General features: G+C 53.8%; 1 protein-coding gene across 2 annotated transcripts; it reads right to left on the bottom strand.

The window, feature by feature from the left end:
• Nucleotides 1-432: 432 nt before the first annotated feature.
• Nucleotides 433-15554, bottom strand: aspdh (aspartate dehydrogenase domain containing). 2 transcript variants are annotated; one of them, XM_070865496.1, is made up of 8 exons: nt 15358-15554; nt 14337-14434; nt 10912-11056; nt 6738-6822; nt 5668-5817; nt 3690-3916; nt 1963-2120; nt 433-545 (listed from the first exon to the last, which is right to left on the bottom strand). In XM_070865496.1, the coding sequence occupies exons 2-8, from the start codon at nt 14389-14391 to the stop codon at nt 508-510; spliced, it is 858 nt and encodes a 285-aa protein (XP_070721597.1). In that variant the 5' UTR covers nt 14392-14434; nt 15358-15554; the 3' UTR covers nt 433-507. The 2 variants fall into 2 exon arrangements, with proteins under 2 accessions (XP_070721597.1, XP_070721598.1); XM_070865497.1 differs by lacking the exon at nt 5668-5817.
• Nucleotides 15555-20918: the final 5364 nt, after the last annotated feature.

The raw sequence follows: 20918 nt of genomic DNA, 5'->3' as shown, positions 1-20918 counted from the left end.
TCCCGCTGTACCCCCCTCCCACTCCCGTTGTACCCCCTCCCCCCGTTGTACCCTCTCCCCCTGCTGTACCCCCTTCCACTCCCGCTGTACCCCCTCCCACTCCCGCTGTACCCCCTCCCACTCCCGTTGTACCCCCCTCCCCCCTGCTGTAAACCCTTCCCTCTGCTGTAACCCCCCCCCCCCACTGTACCCCCCTCCCTCTCCCGCTGTAACGTCCCCTCCGCCCCGTGACCAGAGTGACTGCCCGCTCGATGTGATCCCTCAGCTCGTGCGAGCTGTGACCAGTGCTGGTATCTCCTGGCGAGTCCCGGTGATTCCCGGCAAGTGAGGCTCGAGGGGTGATTCCCGGCAAGTCCCGGTGATTCCCGATAACGCACCTTTAGTGTCACAAATGGTACGGAGGAGACAAAGGAAAATGCTTTGTAGCTGCACTTTATTGCTTGGGTTACAAGATGGCCGGCTCCGTGGGCCTGCTGGACGCTCAGGATGGACGGACCTAGCGGTTCCTCAGCACAGGAAGAGTTTGCCTCCGTGACCTTTACAATCTGGAGAAACATTAACCATTCAGCAAACCGGGCAAAGCAAGTAAATCCTCCACTGGAATAAGAAGATAAAATCCAGGAGCAGGAGTCGGCCATTCGGCCCCTCGAGCCTGCTCCGCCATGCAATGAGATTGTGGCTGATCATCCAGCGTGACTCCACTTTCCCCATACCCCTTGATTCCCTTAATATCCAAAGGCCGGATTGTGGGGCGGCAAGGCCTGAGCTGTCCAGGGGGAGGCTCCCTGCGGCACCCTTTGCTGGAGAATGAGTGGGGAGGAAGTGATGGAGAATGGGGAGGAGGGAGGCTGCTGGTTACGATAGGTTTGGCCTGAGTCCGGCCCAGCCCGGCCTGACACTATTACAAACCAATCTTGCTGCTTTCTCCGTCAATTGCTCAATCTCGGAAGTTACTCTGAGATTTCTGTTTCACACGCTTGCCAAAATCCAGCCGGAAACTTGTCCCAAGTACAGATCCCGGAGAGGGCAGCCAAGCCCCGGACCATCGCATGCCGGCAGTCGGTGTCTTGGGCACAAGATATAAATCACCGGGATGTGAGCCTTTGATTCACTATTCACTGATTAAAATTCACCTCCTTGGTCGGCCGGTGTGACCTTGGAACAATATTCTGGGACAACCCGAGAGCAGGAAATGCTGGGGGCAATGTTGGTCGCAGGGTGCTGAGTACGGGGAACTGTTTACCGGCACAGCGGGGAACAGGGACCGGAATGGGTTTCACACAGGGACTCGGCAGGAAGGGGATTCCGGGTCCGTGCCAGGGCACCGAGACCATGGGCTTGAACCGGTAACTGTGTTACAAGCGATCACTTGTCCTGATATCGGCTTGTGTGGCTCGGTGTCAGATTTTGTCGGATAATCGCTCCTGTGAAGCACCTTGTATAATAACCAAATCTTACAGCAATGGAGGAGGCCATTCGGCCCATCGAGCCCGTGCCAGCTCTATGACAGAGCGATCCTATCAGTCCCACTCCCCGCTCTTTCCCCACAGCCCTGCACATTAGCCTCTTCAAATACATGTCCAATTGCCCTTTGAAAGTTGATTCTGCCTCCACCCCCTTTGCAGGTCCTGCCGCCCAGAGCTTAATGCCCTGAAGCTGCTATATAAATTCAAGTTGTTATATTGTGTGCAAGGTGGCTGCCACATTTGCCGATATAAAATACTCACTGCGCATCGTTCATTGTCTGTTATACACTGAAACATTTCTGGGGGGGTGAGCGGGCACTATATAAATGCAGCTCCCCCTGTCTCACACATTCCATCAGTCAGGGAGTTATCTGAACCTTGAACTGCTTCACTGGCAGGCACGCCCAGTCTGTCTCTCCGGCCCCCGGTCTGGATTGACCAGCTCGGGACCTGCCATAGGTCAGAGTGCGGAGAGTGAGGGGCGATTCATACTCACTCAGCACACTGCTCCAGAACGAGGCATAGGTTCCCGTTCCCGTCACTGCCCCTGGGGCACAAGGGTTCCTCCGACTGGTCCTCACTGTGAATTGCTGGCCTGAGGCCTTGTCCACCGGACCCGTCACCTCGATATCCACAACATGCCAATCCAACAGGCTGCAGGGTCAAAGGGCAAATTCCAAATCATTAAAGAACCAAATTAGAAGAAGACGTCAAAGTAGCTTAAACACTGCATCCAGTTCTGGTCAGACCCACCTTGAGCACCTCCACCACCTTGTCGGGATGTCACTTTTGCCAGAATTCTTCCCAAATCCTCCTGGGAAATCCCTGCGGTTCCCCTCAGGATATGACCCGTCTCTATTGTGCAAATAATCGCACCCCCAGGATTTCAATGGGGAGAGGAGGGGAGGGGTGATGGGGGAGGAGGGGGGGAGGGGTGGGGTGAGGAGGGGAGGGGAGAGGAGGGGAGGGGAGGGGTGAGGAGGGCGGGGAGTCACGCCGATCATGGGATGGAGGGCAGAGGTCCCGTCCCGCCAAACACTTGGGGCACCGGAACACACACTCTGTAATTACCCATTTGATTATTTTACCCTCTTGAATATTCTTCATCTTTTAACTTCACAGGGACATGGGGAGGATGCCCCCGCCCCGAGCTCAGCTCATCCGCTGCTGAAACCCTCACCCATCCCTTGGCCACCTCCAGGCACGACAATCCAACACGCCCCATCTTTCAGCCTCCATAAACCTGAGCTCATCCAAAACTCTGCTGCCCCGTGTCCTAACTCGCACTGAGTCCCGCTCACCCATCACCCCCTGTGCTCACTGACCCGTGTCCTAACTCGCACTGAGTCCCGCTCACCCATCACCCCCTGTGCTCACTGACCCCGTGTCCTAAGTCGCACCGAGTCCCGCTCACCCATCACCCCCTGTGCCCTGTGTCCTAACTCGCGCCCAGTCCCGCTCACCCATCACCCCCTGTGTCCTAAGTCGCACTAAGTTCCGCTTACCCATCACCCCCTGTGCTCGCTGACCTACATTGGCTTCCTGTCCAGCAACGCCTCAAATTTAAAATTCTCATCCTTGTTTACAAATCCCTCCATGGCCCTCGCCCCTCCCTATCTCTGTAATCTCCTCCAGCCCCACAACCCCCCAAGATCTCTGCGCTCCTCCAATTCTGCCCTCCTGAGCATCCCTGATTATAATCACTCCACCATCGGTGGCCGTGCCTTCTGTTGCCTGGGCCCCAAGCTCTGGAACTCCCTCCCTAAACCTCTCCGCCTCTCTCCTCCTTTAAGACGCTCCTTAAAACCGACCTCTTTGACCCAGACTTTGGTCACCTACCCCAATGTCTCCTTATGCGGCTCAGTGTTGAACTTTGTTTGATAATCGCTCCTGTGAAGCGCCTCGGGACATCGCACTACGTTAAAGGCGCTATATAAATGCAAGTTGTTGTTATGTGACATTTAGCTGATCCCTCGGTGTTAACGTATGTAACCGGTAAACTCGCCAGGTTTTGCTGTTACCAGCGTGTTTAATTGTGAATAACATTTATTATCAAATACTTAATAAACCTGTAATGCTGTGACCCCGAATATTTTGAGGAGTAACTTGCTGCTCTCCCAGAAGCCTCTTCTCAGACAATGGGCTGCGCTAAAGTTGAAAGGTCAACTTGTTGCCATCGCCGAGCAGTGACCGACCGTGCGACGACCCGGAAGTGGTACTTACCTGGGGTCAGCGACCAGGCAGCCCTGCACCCGGTCAAAGCCCAGGTTGTGTGCGGCCATGGCAGCGGCAGCCATGGTGTTGACGTTGTTTGGCGCAAGAGGGCAAAGGTCTCTGACCGGCCCATCATACAGCACCGTCCGCCGGCCCCTCGCGTTCTCCTTCAGCTCCCGCAGGCGGCCTTCCAGCCTGAAACTGTCCGGGTGTTTGCTCATCGTGACCTTCAGGGCCTGCGGGGAAAGGGCAAAGTTCAACGATCAGGTAACCCCTTGACCGCTCAGTTCCCCTCAGTGAGACCCCTTGCAGGCAATCCAAGGGGAAGTCCTGGAACTGGACACAGCAACGACAAAGCTCACGCGGTTGGGGGTAATATATTAGCATGGACAGGGGATTGGCTAACTAACAGAGAACAGAGAGTCGGGATAAATGGGTCAGTTTCCAGTTGGCAAATGGTAACTAACAGGGTGCCACAGGGATCGGTGCTGGGGCCTCAACTATTTAGGCCCCTATGGGGCGATGGGGCGGGGGAGGGAGCAGGGGAGGGAGCGTCCGGAAGACAATATTTTGGGAAACGCTGATGTCCAGGTGAATTTAACAGCAGGACGTCATTTGAATTATTAATACCCCATCCCCTCACACACTGTACCCCATCCCTCTCCCCACCCCCTCACACATACTGTACCCCATCCAACTCCCCACCCCCTCACACACTGCACCCCATCCAACTCCCCACCCCCTCACACACACTGTACCCCATCCCTCTCCCCACCCCCTCACACATACTGTACCCCATCCAACTCCCCACCCCCTCACACACTGCACCCCATCCAACTCCCCACCCCCTCACACACACTGTACCCCATCCCTCTCCCCACCCCCTCACACACACTGTACCCCATCCAACTCCCCACCCCCTCACACACTGCACCCCATCCAACTCCCCACCCTCACACACACTGTACCCCATCCCTCTCCCCACCCCCTCACACACACTGTACCCCATCCAACTCCCCACCCCCTCACACACTGCACTCCATCCAACTCCCCACCCCCTCACACACACTGTACCCCATCCAACTCCCCACCCCCTCACACACACTGTACCCCATCCCTCTCCCCACCCTCACACACACACTGTACCCCATCCCTCTCCCCACCCCCTCACACACACTGTACCCCATCCAACTCCCCACCCCCTCACACACTGCACCCCATCCAACTCCCCACCCCCTCACACACACTGTACCCCATCCAACTTTCCCACCCCCTCACATACTGTACCCCATTCAATACCCCACCCCCTCACACACAATGTACCCCATCCAACTCCCCACCCCCTCACACACACTGTACCCCATCCAATAACCCACCCCCTCATACACACTGTACCCCATCCAACTCCCCCCCTCACACACACTATACCCCATCCAACTCCCCACCCCCTCACACACACTGTACCCCATCCAATACCCCACCCCTCACACACACTGTACCCCATCCAACTCCCCACCCCCTCACACACACTGTACCCCATTCAATACCCCACCCCCTCACACACACTGTACCCCATCCAACTCCCCACCCTCACACACACTGTACCCCATCCAACTCCCCCCCTCACACACACTGTACCCCATCCAACTCTGCCCCCCCCTCACACACACTGTACCCCATCCAACTCCCCCCCCTCACACACACTGTACCCCATCCAACTCACCCCCCTCACACACACTGTACCCCATCCCTCTCCCCACCCTCAAACACTCTCTCGCTCCAACCCTCCCTGTTCAGATTATCTCCTTTGCCCTTCTATTCACTGTGGGGCCCTGCTCCCTTATGCCCCAGTGAGATGTGGTGCCGAGAGTTGGGAGTGTGCCAGGAACCGATACCCTCTGCACCCAGTGAGCCGGGGACCAGGAAATGCTCAGTGCCCTGTTGTGTGCCTTGGGGCACTGCCACGTCTGCTGCCCTTGTTGCTCACCTTCAGCGTTCCGCTGTCGGCCATTTTCTGGATATCTTCTCCCCCCCAGAGGGCCCCACGGGGCACATAAAGCGTGTGTCTGTACCTCCTCGCTGCCTCTCGACATCTGCTGTCAACCCCCTGCTCCGCCAATGCAGTGGGAGAGCCAACCTGTGGGGCAGGAAAAACCATTCCGTGTGGGAAACGGTGGGGCCTGGCACACAACCCTAACACTGGTTCTCCTCCCTCGCATTGGAACATCCCGAGTGTTTGGGGGGGGGGGGCGCGGGGGAGTGTGTGGTTAGTCTGTGAGGCTGTGAAAGGCACTATATAAATGCAAATTCTTTCTTTGAGGTCTTGCTCTTCAATCATAGAACATAGAGCACAGGAGGAGGCCATTCGGCCCATGGAGCCTGTGCTGCTGCTCAGTCCTCATGGTGAAACATTCCGTGCTCTGATACCCCTCGCTGTGGAAACACTCTGTCTCACTTCCCCTCGCATTGCCCCAGTGACAGTCCTCATTCTGCCCCCTCTTGGCACCGAGTCCCAACACTCGTTCCCCATTTACCCTCCCCAGGGCCTCGCTCGCTGCGCTGCGCCCCAGGACCCGGATTGGGATTTGCCCCGACCGAATGTCAGCCTCACTTGCTGGCTGCAAGCATCGATGGGAAACCTAATCCTGGGGAGCACTCACTCCGGCCCCTGCACCCCACTATTGGCAGCCATGCCATCATTTAACTAGACCCTACTCTCTGGAATTCCCTCCCTTAAACCCCTCTTCCCCTCCACCTCCCTACCCTCCTCATTGACCGAGCGCTTGGACATCTGTCCAAATCCCTCCACCCCTGGTCCTTTTGTTGATCCCGTCCCTATGCAGCTCCTCGGGTTGTTTCTCGACATTACAGGCGCTGTACAAATGCAAGTTGTTGTTGTCCCCCACGGGACGGTTGCTGAGGTTCTCAATGAGAGGTGAGGAGAGGAGAAGTGTTTCGCTCTATCTGTATCTCACTCGTTCTTCCCCGAGATAGAAAGAAATGTCATTTTGTTGTCTCCTTCGAAGGGCCTCAAAGTCCAGGGCTGGCCAAACTTACCATAAAATCTGCGTATTTCAGGAACTCGTCCCCATAGTCCTTTGCTATCTGAGGGTGGGCCACTTCCAAAATAAGGTCGGCACATCTGGAGTAGAAAAACAGCCAATGGGCATCAGTGTCAGTCAAAGGCCGCCCTGGACAAAGACTAATTTCATCAAACGGCAAAACCGCACCGTGGCTGATTCACCGACCCCGCTCTACACACCCCTGCACTCCCTGCCCACCCCACCCACTCCCTGCCCCCCCTGCACAAACCCTACCCCCCCGCCCAGCCCCTGCTCCCCCTGCCCCCCCTGCCTGCCCACCCCGTCCACCCCCTGCCCCCCCTCCTGTCCACCCCCTGCACAAACCCTGCCCCCCCCCCACACACCCCCTAACCGCATGTCCCCACCCCGCGCACGCAACTGCCTCCAACCCCCCCTCGCGCACCGCCCCCCCCACCCACTCACCCCCGTCCCCACACCCCTACCCCGCACCACCCCCCCCCCCACCCCCCACCCCCGTCCTGGGCACGGAGCTGGTTGACCAGGTGATCCAGTGAACTATCTCAGCCTCTCCTCCAGCCCCATGTCCCTGCTCACAAACTCGGCCCCTCCCACTCCAGTCCACAGAACATTCCTTTCCCCCCTCCCCCACTCCACCATCAACCTTTGAGCATCCATTTCGTCTCCTGCTGCAATGTACATGTGAGCATGCTCGCCGGCTGGGAGAGCTGTTGAGTTGGGAGTGGCTTAGCCAGTCACGTGATGGTCACAAGACTCAATAAAACCCCGGCCAGTTGGGTTGAGGGGATCCACGATGGGGCAGGTGGTTGTGAGCCTGGTGGATGAACTGGCAATGTGTCGTGTGATTGTTAAACCTTTGCTAATAAACCAACTAGTTCTTAATAGTATGTAAAGAGAAAAAGGTTAGTAAAGACAAACGTAGGTCCCCTGCAGTCAGAATCAGGGGAAGTCATAACGGGGAACAAAGAAATAGCAGACCAATTGAACAAGTACTTTGGTTCACTAAGGAGGACACAAACAACCTTCCAGATATAAAAGGGGTCAGAGGGTCTAGTAAGGAGGAGGAACTGAGGGAAATCTTTATTAGTCGGGAAATTGTGTTGGGAAAATTGATGGGATTGAAGGCCGATAAATCCCCAGGGCCTGATGGACTGCATCCCAGAGTACTTAAGGAGGTGGCCTTGGAAATAGTGGATGCATTGACAGTCATTTTCCAACATTCCATTGACTCTGGATCAGTTCCTATCGAGTGGAGGGTAGCCAATGTAACCCCACTTTTTAAAAAAGAAGGGAGAGAGAAAGCAGGGAATTATAGACCGGTCAGCCTGACCTCAGTAGTGGGTAAAATGATGGAATCAATTATTAAGGATTTGATAGCAGTGCATTTGGAAAGAGGTGACATGATAGGTCCAAGTCAGCATGGATTTGTGAAAGGGAAATCATGCTTGACAAATCTTCTGGAATTTTTTGAGGATGTTTCCAGTAAAGTGGACAAAGGAGAACCAGTTGATGTGGTATATTTGGACTTCCAGAAGGCTTTCGACATGGTTGATGTGGTATATTTGGACTTTCAGAAGGCGTTCGACAAGGTCCCACACAAGAGATTGATGTGCAAAGTTAGAGCACATGGGATTGGGGGTAGTGTACTGACATGGATTGAGAACTGGTTGTCAGACAGGAAGCAAAGAGTAGGAGTAAATGGGTACTTTTCAGAATGGCAGGCAGTGACTAGTGGGGTACCGCAAGGTTCTGTGCTGGGGCCCCAGCTGTTTACACTGTACATTAATGATTTAGATGAGGGGATTAAATGTAGTATCTCCAAATTTGCGGATGACACTAAGTTGGGTGGCAGTGTGAGCTGCGAGGAGGATGCTGTGAGGCTGCAGAGCGACTTGGATAGGTTAGGTGAGTGGGCAAATGCATGGCAGATGAAGTATAATGTGGATAAATGTGAGGTTATCCACTTTGGTGGTAAAAACAGAGAGACAGACTATTATCTGAATGGTGACAGATTAGGAAAAGGGGAGGTGCAAAGAGACCTGGGTGTCATGGTACATCAGTCATTGAAGGTTGGCATGCAGGTGCAGCAGGTGGTTAAGAAAGCAAATGGCATGTTGGCCTTCATAGCAAGGGGATTTGAGTACAGGGGCAGGGAGGTGTTGCTACAGTTGTACAGGGCCTTGGTGAGGCCACACCTGGAGTATTGTGTACAGTTTTGGTCTCCTAACCTGAGGAAGGACATTCTTGCTATTGAGGGAGTGCAGCGAACGTTCACCAGACTGATTCCCGGGATGGCGGGACTGACCTATCAAGAAAGACTGGATCAACTGGGCTTGTATTCACTGGAGTTCAGAAGAATGAGAGGGGACCTCATAGAAACATTTAAAATTCTGACGGGGTTAGACAGGTTAGATGCAGGAAGAATGTTCCCAATGTTGGGGAAGTCCAGAACCAGAGGTCACAGTCTAAGGATAAGGGGTAAGCCATTTAGGACCGAGATGCGGAGGAACTTCTTCACCCAGAGAGTGGTGAACCTGTGGAATTCTCTACCACAGAAAGTTGTTGAGGCCAATTCACTAAATATATTCAAAAAGGAGTTAGATGAGGTCCTTACTACTAGGGGGATCAAGGGGTATGGCGAGAAAGCAGGAATGGGGTACTGAAGTTGAATGTTCAGCCATGAACTCATTGAATGGCAGTGCAGGCTAGAAGGGCCGAATGGCCTACTCCTGCACCTATTTTCTATGTTTCTATGTTTCTATGTCCCACACAAGAGATTAATGTGCAAAGTTAAAGCACATGGGATTGGGGGTAGTGTGCTGACGTGGATTGAGAACTGGTTGTCAGACAGGAAGCAAAGAGTAGGAGTAAATGGGTACTTTTCAGAATGGCAGGCAGTGACTAGTGGGGTACCGCAAGGTTCTATGCTGGGGCCCCAGCTGTTTACATTGTACATTAATGATTTAGACGAGGGGATTAAATGTAGTATCTCCAAATTTGCGGATGACACTAAGTTGGGTGGCAGTGTGAGCTGTGAGGAGGATGCTATGAGGCTGCAGAGTGACTTGGATAGGTTAGGTGAGTGGGCAAATGCGTGGCAGATGAAGTATAATGTGGATAAATGTGAGGTTATCCACTTTGGTGGTAAAAACAGAGAGACAGACTATTATCTGAATGGTGACAGATTAGGAAAAGGGAAGGTGCAACGAGACCTGGGTGTCATGGTACATCAGTCATTGAAGGTTGGCATGCAGGTACAGCAGGCGGTTAAGAAAGCAAATGGCATGTTGGCCTTCATAGCGAGGGGATTTGAGTACAGGGGCAGGGAGGTGTTGCTACAGTTGTACAGGGCCTTGGTGGGGCCACACCTGGAGTATTGTGTATAGTTTTGGTCTCCTAACTTGAGGAAGGACATTCTTGCTATTGAGGGAGTGCAGCGAAGATTCACCAGACTGATTCCCGGGATGGTGGGACTGACCTATCAAGAAAGACTGGATCAACTAGGCTTGTATTCACTGGAGTTCAGAAGAGTGAGAGGGGACCTCATAGAAATGTTTAAAATTCTGACGGGTTTGGACAGGTTGGATGCAGGAAGAATGTTCCCAATGTTGGGGAAGTCCAGAACCAGGGGTCACAGTCTAAGGATAAGGGGTAAGCCATTTAGGACCGAAATGAGGAGAAACTTCTTCACCCAGAGAGTGGTGAACCTGTGGAATTCTCGACCACAGAAAGTAGTTGAGGCCAATTCACTAAATATATTCAAAAGGGAGTTAGATGAAGTCCTTACGACTCGGGGATCAAGGGGTATGGCGTGAAAGCAGGAATGGGGTACTGAAGTTTCATGTTCAGCCATGGACTCATTGAATGGCGGTGCAGGCTGGAGGGGTTGAATGGCCTGCTCCTGCACCTATTTTCTATGTTTCTATGTTTTCTATGTGTTGCTATGAATTCTTAAGCAAAGAACCCACGAAGCGAATACATTTCACCCAAATAGTTAGTCTCATCCTTCAGCCCCTCGGCCCTGCTATGGTCCATTCTGGTAAATCTAATCTCTGCACCCTCCCCATGACCTTGACATGCTCACTAAAGTGAGGTTCCCAGAACCAACCACCACACCACAGTCCCGCTGGGGTGGATCCAATCCTCTCGTATTAACCATGATCCACCACCTCTCCACAAACTGGCTCAGATCCTCCAGCTGCACTTCCTCTCGCACTTTCCCTTTCATCTTTTTCTGATTTCTGTTCCACACGAAGGCCAACTCGAGGCTGTGCTGAGGCCCGTCCTCCTCAATCATTGCAGTCAGGTACTGGCCTGCGGGCGAGGTATGAAGAGAGAGGTGAAGACTTTGAGCTCGCATTCTGCTCTTCAACACAATTAAATCTTTGCAAAGATCAAGACCCAGTGGACCATCTTCTCCCGAGGGCTTCACCTGAGTAGGCATCGAGAGATTTCCCAGCAAAACAACTCAGAGTCTCTCCATTCAACAACAACCTTCATTTATATAACATCTTTAAACATCTCATGGCATGTCACAGGACTAAATCAGACAACATTTGACAAAAAGACAGGTGACCAAAAGCTGGGCCAAAGAGGTGGGTTTTAAGGAGCGTCTTAAAGGAGGAGAGAGGTGGAGAGGTTTAGGGAGGGAGTTCCCGAGCTTGGGGCCCAGGCAGCTGAAGGCACGGCCACCGATGGTGGGGCGATGGAAATCGCGGGATGGGCAAGAGGGCAGAATTGGAGGAGCGCAGAGATCTCGGGGGGTTGTAGGGCCGGATGAGGTTACAGAGATAGGGAGGGGCGAGGTCATCGAGGGATTTGAAAACAAGGATGAGAATTTCAAAATTGAAGCATTGCCGGACAGGGAACCAATGTAGGTCAGTGAGCACAGTGGGGTGAGCGGGACTCGGTGCGAGTTAGGACACGGGTCAGTGAGCACAGGGGGTGATGGGTGAGCGGGACTCGGTGCGAGTTAGGACACGGGTCAGTGAGCACAGGGGGTGATGGGTGAGCGGGACTCGGTGCGAGTTAGGACACGGGTCAGTGAGCACAGGGGGTGATGGGTGAGCGGGACTCGGTGCGAGTTAGGACACGGGTCAGTGAGCACAGGGGGTGATGGGTGAGCGGGACTCGGTGCGAGTTAGGACACGGGTCAGTGAGCACAGGGGGTGATGGGTGAGCGGGACTCGGTGCGAATTAGGACACGGGGCAGCAAGCACAGTGGGGTGATGGGTGAGTGGGATTTGGTGCGAGTTAGGACACGGGTCAGCGAGCACAGCGAGGTGATGGGTGAGCGGGACTTTGTGTGAGTTAGGACACAGGTCAGTGAGCACAGGGGGTGATGGGTGAGCGGGACTCGGTGCGAGTGAGGACACGGTGCAGTGAGCACAGGGGGTGATGGGTGAGCGGGACTCGGTGCGAGTTAGGACACGGGGCAGCGAGCACAGGGGTGATGGGTGAGTGGGCCTTGGTGCGCGTTAGGACACACGGCACAGGGGGTGATGGGTGAGCGGGACACGGTGCGAGTTAGGACACGGGGCAGTGAGCACAGGGGGTGATGGGTGAGCGGGACACGGTGTGAGTTAGGACACGGGGCAGCGAGCACAGGGGGTGATGGGTGAGTGGGCCTTGGTGCGCGTTAGGACACATGGCACAGGGGGTGATGGGTGAGCGGGACACGTTGCGAGTTAGGACACGGGGCAGTGAGCACAGGGGGTGATGGGTGAGCGGGACTCGGTGCGAGTTAGGACACGGGGCAGCGAGCACAGGGGGTGATGGGTGAGTGGGCCTTGGTGCGCGTTAGGACACACGGCACAGGGGGTGATGGGTGAGCGGGACACGGTGCGAGTTAGGACACGGGGCAGTGAGCACAGGGGGTGATGGGTGAGTGGGACACGGTGTGAGTTAGGACACGGGGCAGCGAGCACAGGGGGTGATGGGCGGGCAGGACTTGGTGCGAGTTAGGACACACGGCACAGGGGGTGATGGGTGAGCGGGACTCGGCGCGAGTTAGGACACACGGCACAGGAGGTGATGGGTGAGCGGGACACGGTGCGATTTAAGACACGTGTCAGCGAGCACAGGGGGTGATGGGCGAGCGGGTCACGGTGCGAGTTAGGACACGGGGTCAGCGATCACAGGGGGTGATGGGTGAGTGGGACTCGGTGCGAGTTAGGACACGGGGAAGTGAGCACAGAGGATGATGGGTGAGTGGGACACGGTGCGAGTTAGGACATGGGGTCAGCGAGCACAGGGGGTGATGGGTGAGCGGGACTCGGTGTGTGTTAGGACACGGGCAGTGAGCACAGGGGGTGATGGCTGAGCGGGATTGGGTGCAAGTTAGGACATGGGGCACAGTGGGTGATGGGTGAGTGGGACTCGGTGCGAGTTAGGACACGGAGCAGCGAGCACAGGGGGTGATGGCTGATCGGAATTGGGTGCAAGTTAGGACATGGGGCACTGGGGTTGATGGGTGAGCGGGACTCGGTGCGAGTTAGGACACGGGGCACAGGGGGTGATGGATGGGCAGGACTCGGTGTGAGTTAAGACGCGGGTCAGCGAGCTCAGGGGGTGATGGGTGAGTGGGACTCGGTGCGAGTTAGGATACGGGTCAGTGAGTACAGGGGGTGATGGCTGAGCGGGATTGGGTGCAAGTTAGGACATGGGGCACAGTGGGTGATGGGTGAGTGGGACTTGGTGCGAGTTAGGACACGGGGGCAGAGTTACGGTGCACTCAGGTTTACAGAGGGTCTAAGCTGGGCAAAGCATAAACTCAGATTCTCTACCTTAAACAGGACATTGCATTTTCAGTCATTGCCTATAGACTCTTACATGTGACTAATTGTAGGCTGACACTCCCAGTGCCAGTAATGAGGGAGTGCCGCACTGTCGGAGGGGCAGTACTGAGGGAGCGCCGCACTGTCGGAGGGGCAGTACTGAGGGAGCGCTGCACTGTCGGAGGTGCAGTACTGAGGGAGTGCTGCACTGTCGGAGGGGCAGTACTGAGGGAGCGCCGCACTGTTGGAGGGGCAGTACTGAGGGAGTGCCGCACTGTCGGAGGGGCAGTACTGAGGGAGCGCCGCACTGTCGGAGGAGCAGTACTGAGCGAACACTGCACTGTCGGAGGGGCAGTACTGAGGGAGCGCCGCACTGTCGGAGGGGCAGTACTGAGGGAGTGCCGCACTGTTGGAGGGGCAGTACTGAGGGAGTGCCGCACTGTCGGAGGGGCAGTACTGAGGGAGTGCCGCACTGTCGGAGGTCCCGTCTTTCGGATGAAACAAACCAAGGCCCCATCTGCCCTCGGGTGGATGTAAAGGATCCCGTGGCGCTATTTCAAAGAAGAGCAGGGGAGTTATCCCCGGTGCCCTGGGTCCAATATTTATCCCTCATCCAGCACCTAAAAACAGATTATCTGGGTCATTATTACATTGCTGTGTGTGGGAGCTTGCTGTGCTCAAATTGGTGCCGCACCTCCCACAATACAACAGTGAGCGCACTGCAAAAGGTGCTTCATCTTCATTAAACCGCTTTGGGACGTCCCGTTGCAGTGAAAGGCGCTATAGAAATGCAAGTTGTTTGTTTCGTTTCAACCTACCTAAGTGACCAAAGCCGATGATGCCAATTCTCCGGGTCTTCCCGTCTTCAGCCATCACGGCCCCGGATCGGCTCCTGGCTCCTGGCTCGGGCAATCCGCTACAATGCAATGGCAGGACAGGGTGAGTGTCAGCGACAGGAGGCGGCCCGGGGCCGGGGCAGGGGGAGGGGGAGGCCTGGGACGGGCGGAGGGGGGTGCTCAGGGAGGGGGACAGGGGGGCGGGCGGAGCAGGGGGAGGGGGAGGCCAGGGGGAGGCATGGGGGAGCCCCAGAGGGGGCAGGGGGAGGGCCCGGAGGGGCCCGGGGGGGGCAGGGGGAGGGGCCGGGGGGGCAGGGCCTTGGGGGGAGGTCCCGAGGGGGTTTGAGGGGGGCATTCCCTCGGGCTCGGCCTCCCCCCACACCCGCCCCCCCCGCCCATACCCACCGACACGGTGTGGGTACCCACTGAATGTGCGGCTTCAATGGCACCTGGTGGGAGGGGGAGAGAGACCACGGGTCATTGTGGGGGGATTGGGGGGAGGGGAGGGGAGGGGGAGGGCTTTAAAAGTGAGGAACTGTGCGATCGGCGAGCTGGGTAAAACAGGAGCTGCCCAGTCCCCCAACGCCGTATCTTGGAGAGACGTTAAACCAAGGCCCCGCCTGCGCTCTCGGGTGGATGTAAAAGATCCCACGCCACTATTTCGAAGACGAGCAGGGGAGTTCGCCCCGGTGTCCTGGGGCCGATATTTATCCCTCAACCACATCACTAAATTATCGGGTCATTATCACATTGCTGCGTGTGGAATCCTGCTGTGCACAGATTGCTGCCGCGCTTCCCACATTACAATAGTGACTGCACTGTAAAAGTCCTTCATCGGCTGTGAGGCACTCTGGGACGTCCTGAGGTGGTGAAAGGCGCTATAGAAATGCAAGTCCTTTCTTTCTTTACACTGGTGCAAACAGAATCCAGGATATAATCACAGCCAGATATCAAACCACTGAAAAGACACACAACCCAAAAGTTAATAATGATCAGAAAGAACCTGAGTACTGGGAGATCAGCCGTGGTCGCCTGCAGTCTGGGCAGTGTGCTTCTCTCACAATCCCTGGGACTGTCGCAGTTTGGGGATTGCTGATGCAGCTACACTTTGATCCAGTCAGTTAATAATTCACCGTCACGCTACAAGAAGTGCCTGACATTGTTTGTTGAGTTGGCTGACTGCGGGCCTCCCCACTGTGTTTGCTCTGTCTCCCGTTGTTGTGTGTGTACAGTGGCGCCCCCTCCTGGCACACTGGCCAGAGGCTGGGTGTTCGTGGACCATTTCCCATAACTCGGGTGTCTACTATCAACAAGGGCAGACATCGACGACGAGGTTCAACACCGCCTCCAGTGTGCCAGTGCACCCTTCAGCCACCTGAGGAAAAGAGTGTTCGAAGACCAGGCTCTGAAATCTGCCACCGAGCTCATGGTCTACAGGGCTGTAGTAATACCCGCCCTCCTGTATGGCTCAGAGACATGGACCATGTACAGTAGATATCTCAAGTCGCTGGAGAAATACCACCAACGATGTCTCCACAAGACCCTGCAAATCCCCTGGGAGGACAGACGCACCAATGTTAGCGTCCTCGACCAGGCCAACATCCCCAGCATCGAAACACTGACCACACTTGATCAGCTCCGCTGGGCGGGCTACATTGTCCACATGCCCCGACACGAGACTCCCAAAGCAAATGCTCTACTCAGAACTCCTACACAGCAAGCGAGCCCCAGGGGGGGCAGAAGAAACATTACAAGGACACCCTCAAAGCCTCCCTGATAAAGTGCGACAGCCCCACTGACACCTGGGAGTCCCTGGCCAAAGACCGTCCTAAGTGGAGGCAGTGCATCCGGGAGGGCACTGAGCACCTCGAGTCTCGTCGCCGAGAGCATGCAGAAACCAAGCGCAGGCAGCGGAAGGAGCGTGCGGCAAACCTGTCCCACCCACCCCTTCCCTCAACCACTCTCTGTCCCACCTGTAAATAGGGACTGTGGTTCTCGTATTGGACTGTTCAGCCACGTGAGAACTCACTTTTAAAGTGAAGCAAGTCTTCCTTGATTCCGAGGGACTGCCTATGATGATGATGATGTTTGTGCAAGGGTTGCCAACTCTGGGTGGATGCATTCCTGGAGGTTTCATCACATGACCTCCTACCCCCCGCCTCTCCATTGGCAACCCGGCATGTCCATCCTCACGGGCCCCGCCCCCACTCTCCCCATTGGTCGCCCGGCATGTCCGTCCTCACGGTGCCCCGCCCCTTCACACTGATTGGAGAGCCAACAGATTCCTCATTGCCCAATTGGATGATTTTTGACCATTGGTGAACCTGACGGCCTACATCCTACGGTTTGAAACGAGGTGGCTGCAGAGATAGTGGATGCATTGTTTGTCATCTTCCAAAATTCCTTAGATTCTGGAACGGTCCCAGCGGATTGGAAGGTAGCAAATGTCACACCGCTAGAAAGGAAGGAGGGAGAGAGAAAACAGGGAACTACAGGCCAGTTAGCCTGACACCAGTCATCGGGAAAATGCTGGAATCCATTGTTAAGGGAGTGGTATCAGGACACTTAGATAATCATAACATGATTAGACAGAGTCAACATGGTTTTATGAAAGGGAAATCGTGTCTGACAAATTTATTAGAGTTTTTTGAGGACATAACTTGCAGGGTAGATAAAGGGGAGCCAGTGGATGTAGTATATTTGGATTTCCAAAAGGCACTCGATAAGGTGCCACATAAAAGGTTATTACACAAGATAAAGGCTCATGCGATTGGAGTTAATGTATTAGCATGGATAGAGAATTGGTTAACGGACAGAGAGCAGAGAGTAGGGATAAACAGGTCATTTTCAGGTTGGCAGGCTGTAACTAGTGGGGTGCCGCAGGGATCAGTGCTGGGGCCTAAGCTATTTACAATCTATATTAATGACCTAGATGAAGGGAGAGTGTAATGTATTCAAGTTTGCTGACAATACAAAGCTAGGTGGGACAGTAAGCTGTGAGGAGAACACAAAACGTCTGTAAAGGGATATAGATAGACCGAGTGAGTGGGCAGTGAGGTGGCAGATGGAGTATAATGTGGGGAACTGTGAGGTTATTCACTGGTAGGAATAGAAAAACAGAATATTTGTTAAATGGTGAGAAACGTTTAAATGTTGGTGTACAGGGAGATTTGAGTGTCCTTGTGCAAGAAACACAGAAAGCGAACTTGCAGGTACAGCAAGCAATAAGGAAGGCAAATGGCATGTTGGCCTTTATTACAAGGGGGTTGGAGTATAAGAGTAAGGAAGTCTTGCTACAATTGTACAGGGATTGGTGAGACCACACCTGGAGTACTGTGCATGGTTTTGGTCTCCATATCTAAGGAAGGATTTACTTGCTTTGGAGGTTGTCATGTACGTACTTTTGGGATCACTAGCCACTAGATAGCGTCACTGTTGGAGGCCATTGGGCTACACGCAGGTGTGTGCAGTCCAAGTATAAAAGGCCAACCAGTCACTTTGGGCCTTAATAAACAGAGTCAAGGTCATACCCCTTGTAGTTAAACAGAACTCAGTCTGACAGTTATTGCATACACAACATTTGACGACGAGGCAACAAGAACCTTTGCATGGAAAAATGAGCACAATTGGATTGTTGGAGCGATTTGTGGAAGGAGAAGATTGGGCAGATTTTGTGAGCCGTTTGAGCCAGTGCTCCATGGCCAACAAAATGGAGGAGGTCGGCGACGCAGATCGGCGCCAGGCGGTGTTCCTCACGGTTTACGGTCCAGAAATTTATGGTCTGATGAAGAATCTACTCCAGCCTGTGAGTCCAACAGAGAAGACGTATGAAGAATTGTGTACACTGGTACAGGACCACCTTAAGCCAGACGAAGGCATCACCATCTCGAGATACAGATTTTACACGCACGTTCGCTCAGAGGGCCAGAATGAGGCGGAATTCGTTGCTGACCTGAGACATCTAGCGGGACCGTGTAAGTTCAGGGCTGTGTTGGCAGACATGCTGCGGGACTTCTTTGTAATCGGCATCAACCACAAGGTGATCCTGCGTAAACTACTGGCGGTGGAGACGTTAGACTTGAACAGGGACATCACGATCGCTCAGTCATGCATGACGACGGAAAGCAGGTATCAGTGAAAAATCAAAACTCGGCAAGTACTGTAAATATGATTGATTCGGTGTTCGGCAGAGCGGCACATGGCAGGGCCTACCCGACTGTGTACGCGAAACCTGTGGCTGCCCAAAGTCTGCCAGCGGGAATGTATCCGACTTCTCCGTGTTGGCATTGTGGGGGAAATCACCGACACCGGCAGTGCCGATTTAAGCAATATAGTTGCAAAGGCTGTCTGAAAGTGGAGCATCTCCAGCGCGAGTGTCCGCAGATGAGCAAGCGAGCTACAACACAACACATGGAGGATGATGGTCAGACTCGCGCCGATCTGGATACGCAATCCGAGATACCAGAGGAGGAAGTGTATGGTCTGTACTCGTTCCTAACTAAGAGCAAACCGATAATGATCAACGTGAAATTTAATGAGGTGCCTGTATCGATGGAACTGGACATGGGGGCGAGTCAATCGATAATGAGCCAGAGGGCATTCGACAAGCTGTGGGATACTAAGGCTGTGAGGCCCAGGCTAAGTCCAGTCAATGCCAAGTTGCGTACCTACACCAAAGAACTCATAACGGTGATTGGCAGTGCCACAATTAAAGTGTCATATGATGGTGCGGTTCACGAGTTACCGCTATGGATTGTCCCAGGCAATGGCCCAACGTTGTTCGGCAGGAACTGGCTTGAAAAAATCAGATGCGATTGGAATGACATCAAGGCGTTGTCATCAGAGAATGATACATGTGCCCAAATACTGAGCAAGTTCCCCTCGCTGTTCGAACCAGGCATCGGCAACTTCACGTGAGCCAAGGTGCAGATCCACGTGGACCCGGATGCAAGACCCGTCCATCATAAAGCTCAGGCAGTTCCGTATATGATGATGGAGAGGTTGAAATCGAACTGGACAGACTCCAGCGTGAAGGGATCATATCAACGATTGAATTTAATGAATGGGCCAGCCCCATTGTTCCTGTGATGAAAAGTGATGGCACAGTCAGAATCTGTGGAGACTACAAGGCTATGATCAACAGGGTTTCGAAACAAGATTAGTACCCGTTACCGAAGGCTGATGACTTGTTTGCAACACTAGCCGGGGGGAAGTCATTCACCAAACTGGACTTGATGTCAGCCTACATGACACAGGAGCTGGTCGAGACGTCAAAGAGACTTACGTACATTAACACGCATAAAGGACTGTTTATTTATCACACGTGCCCTTTTGGAATTCACTCGGCTGCAGCAATATTTCAGAGGAACCTGGAGAGTCTACTGAAGTCCGTTCCCAGAACCGTGGTGTTCCAAGATGACATCCTGATCATAGGTCATGACTCCGAGGAATATCTGAACAACCTGGAAGAGGTTCAACATTGTCTGGACAAAGTGGGACTCAGACTGAAACGCTCGAAGTGCGTCTTCATGGCACCAGAGGTCGAATTCCTGGGGAAGAAAATTGCTGCTGACGGCATCAGGCCCACGAACTCGAAAACCAAGGCCATCAAAAATGCACCCAAGCCTCAGAATGTGACAGAGCTGCGTTCATTCCTGGGTCTACTCAACTACTTCGGTAATTTCCGACCTAAATTGAGCACCTTATTAGAACCACTGCACATGCTGCTAAGGAAAGGCGACAACTGGGTGTGGGGTGTGTCTCAAGACAGAGCTTTTGAGAAAGCCACTAATTTGCTCTAACAAGCTGCTGGTAGATTATGACCCATGTAAACGTTTAGTATTGGCCTGTGATACTTCGTCATGTGGGACTGGTTGCGTACTCCAACAAGCTAATGAGTCGGGTAAACTTCAACCAGTCGCGTATGCTTCAAAAAGTTTGTCTAAAGCGGAAAGAGCCTACAGCATGGTGGAGAAAGAAGCACTAGCCTGTGTGTATGGGGTTAAAAAGATACATCAGTATCTGTTTGGTCTTCGGTTTGAACTGGAGACAGATGACAAACCGCTCATTTCACTGTTCTCTGAAAACAAAGGTATCAATACCAATGCTTCATCCCGCATCCAGAGGTGGGCGCTGACATTATCCGCTTATGATTATGTCATTCGCCATAGACCTGGCTTAGAGAATTGTGCCGATGCTTTGAGCCGTCTGCCATTGCCCACACCGGAGGTGGAAACGCCACAACCGGCGGACCTATTGTTAGTTATGGATGCTTTTGAGAGTGAAGGAACTCCTGTCACGGCTCAACAAGTTAAGACCTGGACCAGTCAGGACCCGATTTTATCGGTGGTGAAGAGTTGCATCCTCAAAGGTGATTGGTCTGCCATACCCAAGCAAATGTGCGAGGAGACCAACCTTACATTTGTCGCAAAGACAAACTGTCTATTCAGTTGGATTGTATACTGTGGGGCAATCGTGTTGTTATGCCCAAGAAAGGGAGAGAGAAATTTGTACAAGAGCTACATAGCACACATCCTGGCATTGTAATGATGAAAGCCATCGGCA

This window comes from Pristiophorus japonicus, chromosome 22 (genome assembly GCF_044704955.1).
Source record: "Pristiophorus japonicus isolate sPriJap1 chromosome 22, sPriJap1.hap1, whole genome shotgun sequence".
Lineage (NCBI taxonomy): Eukaryota > Metazoa > Chordata > Chondrichthyes > Pristiophoridae > Pristiophorus > Pristiophorus japonicus.
The sequence above is the reverse complement of the archived record's forward strand: the minus strand, read 5'-3'. Positions and strand labels throughout refer to the sequence as shown.